This window comes from Abrus precatorius, unplaced genomic scaffold (genome assembly GCF_003935025.1).
Source record: "Abrus precatorius isolate BTA unplaced genomic scaffold, Abrus_2018 Scaffold5, whole genome shotgun sequence".
NCBI lineage: Eukaryota > Viridiplantae > Streptophyta > Magnoliopsida > Fabales > Fabaceae > Abrus > Abrus precatorius.
Genome location: NW_020874395.1, coordinates 5,454,272 through 5,463,372, shown reverse-complemented (window position 1 = coordinate 5,463,372; position 9,101 = coordinate 5,454,272). Strand labels below are relative to the sequence as shown.

At 25.9% G+C, this 9,101-nt stretch overlaps 1 protein-coding gene across 1 annotated transcript; it reads right to left on the bottom strand.

Moving 5' to 3' along the window:
- Positions 1–1,569: 1,569 nt before the first annotated feature.
- Positions 1,570–5,065, bottom strand: LOC113866550 (UPF0481 protein At3g47200-like). Its single transcript, XM_027501378.1, has 2 exons — positions 4,470–5,065; positions 1,570–2,311 (listed from the first exon to the last, which is right to left on the bottom strand). The coding sequence occupies exons 1-2, from the start codon at positions 5,063–5,065 to the stop codon at positions 1,570–1,572; spliced, it is 1,338 nt and encodes a 445-aa protein (XP_027357179.1).
- Positions 5,066–9,101: the final 4,036 nt, after the last annotated feature.

Genomic DNA, 9,101 nt, shown 5'->3' with positions numbered 1-9,101 from the left:
CAAGTGGACAAGGAGTTGAATAGTAGAGATAAGGTGTTGCAACTTCTCAAGGACAATTTAAATACTGTCCAACATTGTATGAAACAACAAGCAGATCAACATCACAATGAGCGAGAATTTTCAGTAAAGGATTGGGCTTTCCTTAGGCTTCAACTTTATCGACAAGCCTCAATCACACTCCGATCATCTATGAAGCTCTCCCCTCATTTCTTTGGCTCCTACCAAGTTATTGAATGTATTGGTCCAGTAGCTTATCACTTAGATTTACCACAAGATTCCAAAATATATCCAGTTTTTCATATATCTTGCTTGAAGAAAAAGATTCGGAATGGATCTGTTATGCAATTTCATTTACCACAAGTATGAGATCGTGGAGAAGTTCAAATTCAACTAGAAGCTATTTTGGATCAGCGCATGGTCAAACGTAATAACCGAGCTGTTATTGAAGTTATGGTGTAGTAGTTAAATTTGCCAATCAAAGATGCAACCTGGGAGCCTTATCATGAGTTGACGGTCAAATTTTTAGAATTTTTTCAATCTTAAGGACAAGACTATTTGGAAGGGAAGAGGGATGATAAGATCCTAATTTGCCTTACTGAATTATTTCTTTAATTTTTGCTGTTTAGTTATTTCCTTTATTTATCCATCCCTTAATATAGGCTACTGAATTATTTCCCTATTTATATAATTCTTTTAATTTAGGTTGTTGAATTATTTCCCTTATTTAGACTCCTACACCTATAAACTATAGATGTGTAGTTTAAGAAATAAGAAAATCATTAGCCAAAGGCTCAATTGAAGGACATGACCCCTTTGAAGTCACTAATCCTTTTTTTCTTGTTCCTCAGAACCCTTGGATCCTATAAGAGAAAAGATAGAGATAATAAAATAAATTAAGAATAATTTGAATAAGACAATTGTTATATTTTTTTTCTCTTCTAACACAGTTATGTTCTAAAGATAAGAATTACAATATTAATTCAATAAAATAAAATACGCAATAGAACAAATTAATCTTACTATTGTAACTCAACAAACAATGAATTAAGAACGAACGAATACGATAGTAATCCTATATTCGAAACTTGAAATTTCAACCGGATTGATACACAAGTAAACTATGATGCGTAAAACCGTTAAACTAACATACCAATATCAATTTTACAATTAAAAACTTCGTGTAGAAGACAGCAACTTACCCCGTAAATACACAACGGAGATATGCTAGCCAAGAATGGACACAAAATCACCCAAAAGCAACCTTTAAAACTTTACATAATCTAAAGAGAAAGAGAAAACCATAGGTTACCACAAAAGAACTTTTATTATTCATTTAGCAACTATGGATATAACCATTTTTTATTACAAAATTCCAATCGCACACCAACACATTTATTACTTCAAGGAGCACTGTGAATACACCGAAACATACAAATATTTTTGTTGCCCCACCAAAAAATAACAATCAAGAAAAACAATATAATATTTTTAAGTCATGTCATTTTTTAATTAAAGAAATGAATTAAGAAGGGGATATCCAAAACAAAATCGAAGGCATGTATGAATGAATTAGTCAGAGGGGTTAATAGCAAACCAAGTTTGGATGAAAGTGAGAACAAGAGCAACAACAGCAGCATGGAAAGCAATAATAGCCCAAGGGTTACTAAAATATGTGTGATAACCAAGAGCTATCCAAGTCTTCCATTTGGTCCTATAATGCTTCTCAATGTCAGACCTAACACGTTCATACCTCTCAGTGTCAGGCACCAAATCAGCACTAATGGTGTTGAATAGCGTCGCCACTTCTTCATCACTCCCAAGTGAATTATGCAACACCCCAGATGATCTTAGCTCCTTCACATCATCAGGGTGATCAATAAGTGAGTCCATGAATGCCACAAAGGAACAAACTTCATAGTTATTCTCGAAATCTGGACACATTTCATATGCTATCAAGTTGAGAAACGTGGGTGCTGTTGAATCATCAACTATGATCTCAGGAAGCTTAAGTTCCGCAACCAAGTAGCCACTAGAGAAATAGATGTCTTTGAGTCTACGTGAGTGGCTTATCTTGAGTCTTATACCGGTGGCTTTCAGCTCCTGTATGTTCCTGTGTGTTGTCATTTTGAAGTTTTCATTTGTGTTCTTTTGGCTTTTATTGTTCATTTTGTCCTTGTCTTTTTGATCTTGGAGGCTGTTGTAAGGGTCAATAAGGATAGTTCTACGAAGCTGATCAAGAAGATGAATAGGTGTTGATGATTCTTGGGAGATTTCCACTCTATGTTCTCCTTGCTGAGTGCCTTCTTTGCTTCTATTAGAAAAATAAACGTCGTGTTGGAAACAAAAGAAGTAAAAGGAAAGATTAAATATTATTTTAGTTTCAATACGAAAATTACTTTTTTATTTGGTGCTTAGACAAAAAAGAAAAATTGTAAACAAGTCTGTAATGAAAAAATATTTTAAAAATATCTCTTACTATGTATAATCGTATTTAAATTTTTTTATCTTTTAATCCTTATACATAACATATTTTTTTTATTGTAATCCTTCTATATAACGTACTTTCATTCTAATTCTTATAAAAAAATAATAATAAAAATTAATTCTTTATAGTCTATCATAAATCATCATAATATTTTTTAACTTGTAATTCCTTTTTACCTCTATAATTATTTTTTTAATTTTAGTTCTTTAATGGAATATGTTTTAATTTTATTTTAATTTTTAGAATTTTTTTATAAAGATTTAAATAAAAAATGTGTTATGTATAAGGACCACAATAAGAAAATATATAATGAATAAAGATCAAAATTTTTTAAAAAATGAAATATGAGATAACAGTTCAATAATAAAAAATGTAAAAGACTAATTTAAAAATAATTTTTTATTTAAGAACTTATTTATACATTTTTTTTATAGTTACCAAATCGAAAAAAAATGAATTTTTTATAGGGATTAAAATAGTATTTAAATTTAAAAAAATAATACAAGATGCACAAATTTAGATGCTTTACTCATTTTTTATGAAGTATGGGATAATTGTTTTTATATTTTATCACATTAATTTATATTTGTTTTTCTCATATTAGTAAGAGGTGGTTTAAATACGTGTGAAAAAAGGTTACTAGAGACACAAGTGAAGCGAATGAAGCACATAACATGTAATGTGATGAAAAAGGATAAAAATATACTTAAAAAGATTTTTAAAAAATTATTAACAGAAATCTAGCAATAAATAATATTTAAAAAACTATAATTTTTTATTAAATTTAATAATATTATATAATTTATATGATGAATCTCACATAATAAAATAAGACTTAAAAACTTAATTATTTACATTATTTAGACTTTTTTAAACGAAGCTATAGTTAATATGATGCAAGAGCTAGATAAATATTTGTTCACTGAAAATAGTTCCTCCCTTCCCCAAACCCCCCCCCCTCCCCACCCCACCCCACCAACCTTTTATGAGTAGTTTTTGTTATTATATATTATTTTGAATATTAATAATATATCTTATTATGTTAAAAAAATTTAAATTATAAAAAAGTATATTAAAAATTAATATATAAAAATACTCTCATTTAAAAATTAGGACACTCACAATAAATTATAAGATCTTATATAAGGAAATTTAAACCAAATATCAGTCGTATACATTATTATTATTATTATTATTATTATTTTCAAGTTTGATGTTTTCAAAGTCAATAAACATTCAAAATTTTAGTTTGTTCTTTTTGAAAAAAATATAAGGTACGGTTCTAAATTTAGACTACAAACTTCAAAACTTCAGAAGATCCCGATTTTGTAGTTGAATTTAATATCTCTTGATATTCTTGTTCATGATGTTTACATAAATAGATTCAAATTATCTATTTTTTTTTATGTATCCTGATTTATGTCCCAATTTAAAGAATAATTATATTCTTAACATTTTCTTTTCACAATACTGATTATAATACAGAGAGAGAGAGAGAGAGAAATTATATGATATGATAAATAGTGTGATAAAAAATTAATTATAAAAATATTAAAAATAATAATAAGTAAGAATAACACTACTTTGATTAAAATGCCCGATTTAAAAATATTCATAAATAAAAGCTAATCGAGCTTCCATTTTACCATGACATACCAACTTTCAATGGATTTAGAGTTCTGTTATTTGAATAATATTTTTTAACACCAACACATAGTTTTCATATTTTCAATCTATTTTTAATTTTGTAATTTTTTTTCCATGTCACATAAAAAAACAGTGCAGAAACACCGTACTCTGTCCTCCAATGGAGTCTCCAATAAAATGTTAAAAAAAAAAATGAGAGATCTATGATTATGTGCAGACTTAAAAGTGTTTATTTTCAAAAAGATAAGAAAAAATGAGAAACAAAACTCAAATTATAGAGGAATTAAAACAAATTAATAAAGAAGAAGAAAATATTTAAGCTTTAATCTGAGTATACCTGTTTTCTCCTGGCCACAAATGATGACATTTAAGAAACTCATTCATGCTGTCTATCAGCATTGCACCATTGTCATGACCTGACAACAGTTTAAGCACTTGATATGGAAGCTGGTTCTCTAACAAGAGCACATCTTGCCACACAAGAACCAATTGGTCAACCTTGACATTCATTTCTTCAGGTTTATTAAGTTTTCCCTTTTCCAATATTTGCAATAGAGAACATCCATCCACAAATAGCATCCATGACAATATTTCATCATCTGGGTAGTGAACAATCACATCCTCAGCAAACAGTTTCTTAAGTTGCTTGATATTTGTTGCAACCTTTTGGTACAAAGTTTGTTCATCTTGTTTGGTGCGTCCAAGGTACATTGCTGCCCACATAAGCTTGTACTTTTCTCCCAGCTTAAGGTTCTCTGCACCATGATGAATTGGACCAATTGACACCAACCTGGGGGAGTAATGCTTGGCAAAATGCTTTCTATCTCGGAGATGATGTAATACCCTTTGTATTTTTGGGACTGGATTTTGTGGTATTTGCTTTGCTTTTTCTAATTGGGCAAACCTTAGGCTGAGGTGTGATTTCTCAGTCATATTTGTGCAATTAAGGATTGGTGGGTGTGTCTAGGTGTTCTGGATGAAAGAATTTCAGAATTCATGATCACATCCACTTCCTGTTACATTTTATATGCTCCAGATAAGAACAAGAATCACTGAGCTTTGCTGGTACTTGAAGTTTGAACTAGGAATTCATGGAATACAAAATTTAATTACCTTATCCAATTAGTAGATTTGTTTAATGAAATAAAGACATTGTATTTCATTAGTCCACTTAGGATACCCCTAATTTATGATTACTAACTAGGGAGTGTAGAATTGAAGCTACACTTGAAGCATTTGGTGTTGCTGATGTTTCAAGTTTGGAATGGTCACAGGGAGTCGTACAAAGGCGTTTCGATAAACATTATCGGGACCGATAAAGCACTCTACTAAACTTTAAATAAGGAATATTAAACACATTTTGCTTTCCTAGGCTTAATAGATTCTTCAACTTATAAATAGATAAATAAACAAGAGATTCCCTAGACAAGGAATGTATGAAGAATTAATGTATCAAGATGGATTATCAAATCTAATTTATGTTGAGCTTTGAATCTCATTTTATTGGTACCAAAAAGGCTTTGCAATGATAGTTTAGTAGTAAGAGTAAGTTAGCAGACAACATAAACACTATGATTATTGGAGTTCGGATTTTAAGTTCAATGTTTTTTTAAAAATTATATTTAATGTATTATATTTTATTTTTAAGAATAGAAAACTGAATTTAAAGTTCAAACTTTTGTATTTCAACGGCTTTAATTAAACCGAATGACCCATTTTACTAATTCAATTTATAAGCAGATTTTGTCATAAAGATTATATACATACTAAATATGATGGTTTGATTTTATGTTCAATATTCAAACAACAATATCCGATCTTACAACAATATCTCAACTTTAGTATTATAAAAATAAAACATCTCAATCTTTTAAGGAGCCTTTTGAAGGCTTTCTGTTATATTAATTTGGATTTTTAAAAACAATTTAACAATCTATATTCGAATATGCTTTTTATTAGTTTAATAACATGTTATTCAATTATTCTATTACAGAACACATATTAAAATTGATTTATATATATATATATATATATATTGATCATATCTAATTAAAATACTATCACGTAATTAATACGAGTACTTAATAATATTGTATCTTATTTTATATATTTTTAGAATAATTTGTATTTTCAAATCTATATATTCAATTATTTTGTAATCTTCTATTACTCCAATTAATTTGAATAAGTCTTTTAGTTTAAAATTTTCAATGAGAATTTTAGATATGGTTTAGTTTTTTTAAAATAAGTCGCTACTTACTAGTTTAAACTTTGCTAAATTATAAAGACCTATTAAAAAAATTAAACTATAAAAGTAAGATTTATTAAATTTATAATGATTATGAAATAAATATTATAATATTAAATTTTAAGCTCTCGTGGCCAAGGGTTTCCGGAGACAAGAACAAAGTCCTGCATAACAAATAATAATTATAGATATCGTTAATGTGATATGATTATGTTAATCAAATAATATAATATGATTTTAATTGATTAAATACTTTATGAAATTTTTCATAACAATATTTATTATGCTTATGCTTAAGTGTCAAATTAATTATATTTATAATATTTATAATTTATTATGTATATTATTTTTGTTTTTAATTATTTTATGAGTTAATTAATTGTTTATATTATAAAATTAAATAAATTTAGTTTGTTTACGATATTTTCTACTAAGAACTCTAATTTTTTTACTCAAAATATTCATAAATTGAATTAATTAAATTATTTTAAATATTTGTCTACTATAAACTCATCAATCAAAATATTGATATTCACCCAAAATAAAATAATAAACTCTAAAATTTTCTTCTTTAACATCAAGTCTCACATCTTATAAAATCTTCAAATTTTATGAAGCTTTCACTAAACCTTTTACTTAAAAATTATTAAAATAACTTCATACTCCAAATCAATCATTAAACTTCAAATATTTGAATATAAAATAATAAACTAAGGATTTGTGCAAAAAATATAGATGAAATAACCTAATTTATTTAATTTTAAAAATAGAATAAATTACTTAGTTTAAAAAATTAAGGAAATAAAATTGCACATAATCCAAATAAAATGATTAAACATGCAATTATGCCAAAAAAAATAATAATATATGCTATAGGTTTTGAATTTAGAATAAAACCACAACAGCGTGCTACTAATAAAAGCAAATATCAAAAGGCTATAAATGCACCGTATCAAACTAATATGATCTTCTTAGAGCTAAACAAAATTAATATTGTTTTAATAATTTTTTTAACTTATTATGATATGTAAATATAATATAATATGCAGTTCTTTTATATATTGGATCATTTGATTCCACGAATTCACATTTAGTACTAACATTGATTCTTTTAACTAATTACGAAACTAAGTCTTACAAATATTAATATATTACTGTTAATAAAGAAAAGTAATTATCAAAAAGATAAAAAAAGGTAAAGGGTCAACCAAATAGTTAAAAAAAAAAGGTATTGAGAATTTAATATTAAAGTTAGATTAAGAGATGAAGCTAAGAATATTGAACGGATGCTTTTAAAAGTAAACAATAAGTATAAAAAATATTTTAATTTTACATATGTGACATAAAAACAATAGATTGAGAAATCTAACGTAATAATTTCATAGTTCATATTTTAGCTTTTATACATATAATAGACAAAAGCTAAAGAAATAAATTAATTTCAAAGTTTTATTTTTGGGAGGAATTTTTTTCTTAATAGAAAGAAAGTTATTATAATTCTTCTTAGGTTTCTGCCTTAAATATTAAGAAAGTAATTTATTTTCTTTTGAAGAAAATGATATTTTTGTTTTTAAAAAATATAACACAATTTTAATAGTGACATAATATAAAATGTCATGTTGATTTTGTTGAGATAAAAAGAAGTTTTTATGATTATTTTACTACATCAAATAGATAGAAAGTATTAATAGATAGTAAAAAAATGATGGAGAAGAGGAGAAAATGTTTAACAATTAACATGTTAAAAGTGATGAATTTTTAAAAGAAATTTATTAATAGAAGAAAAATATTATTATTTTACAATAAAACTAATAATTAGTAGTGATATAAGATAAGATCTCTTGCACTAGCTTAGTTGAGAAAAAAACTTAAAGGTTATTATATTATTTCAAATGAAAAGAGAGTAATTGTTGACAAAGAGAAAATTATGGGATATTTTTTCAAATATACAAAAGAAAGTAATGGGAAAGGGAAAAAAATATTTAATTGAAAATGTGAAATTGATGATCTAACAAAAATGTAGATATTGTAATAGTCATGACAAGTAAAGTATTCATATGACATAAAAAAAGTGATAAGTAAGAGAAGAAATTAATCAATTGAAACATGAAAGTGAGTTTTCAAAACTCACCTTGCATACAAATATAGCTTTAAAACTAATTAATATTATATTATACTATTTTTAATGTGTATTTAAAGATATTTAATAAAAAAATATTTTGTATAAAATTATAATATTGAATATTATTGGGTAATTTCCAATGTATTAAATTATGCAATTTTTAGTAATGATCTATTGTTATATGTAGATTGTATTATATACCCTTGAGTATACATTAAAAAGGTTGTATATTGTATAATACAATTTTTTTAATGTATATCTAGAGTATATGATAAAAGAAATTAATAAATAATATATTTTTATTAAAAATACAAAGATTAGAAAATTTATATATTATATTATACTATATTGGTAAATATATCTCTATTTATTGTATTTTATTTTCTATTAACAAATTTTATCATTAAACTCGATAAAAAGTAGAATATTTCAAGAAGCTTCCTGCAGTGTTTTCCCAGTAAAGTATGCTTAGCTTTTCTTTTTCTTTTTCTTTTCTTCTTTGATTCTCGTAGAAGTAGAACAAAAATGCGTACCATTAACATAATCTATTATGGACATGACTTTTATAATTATGGTCTTTGTGATCGTGCTGTGTTATA

Coding starts and splice junctions, on each gene's coding strand:
- LOC113866550 (XM_027501378.1), bottom strand. CDS start 5,065: ATGACTGAGAAATCACACCTCAGCCTAAGGTTTGCCCAATTAGAAAAA. Junction 2,312..4,469: donor TTGTGGCCAGGAGAAAACAG/GTATACTCAGAT, acceptor TTTTTCTAATAG/AAGCAAAGAAGGCACTCAGC.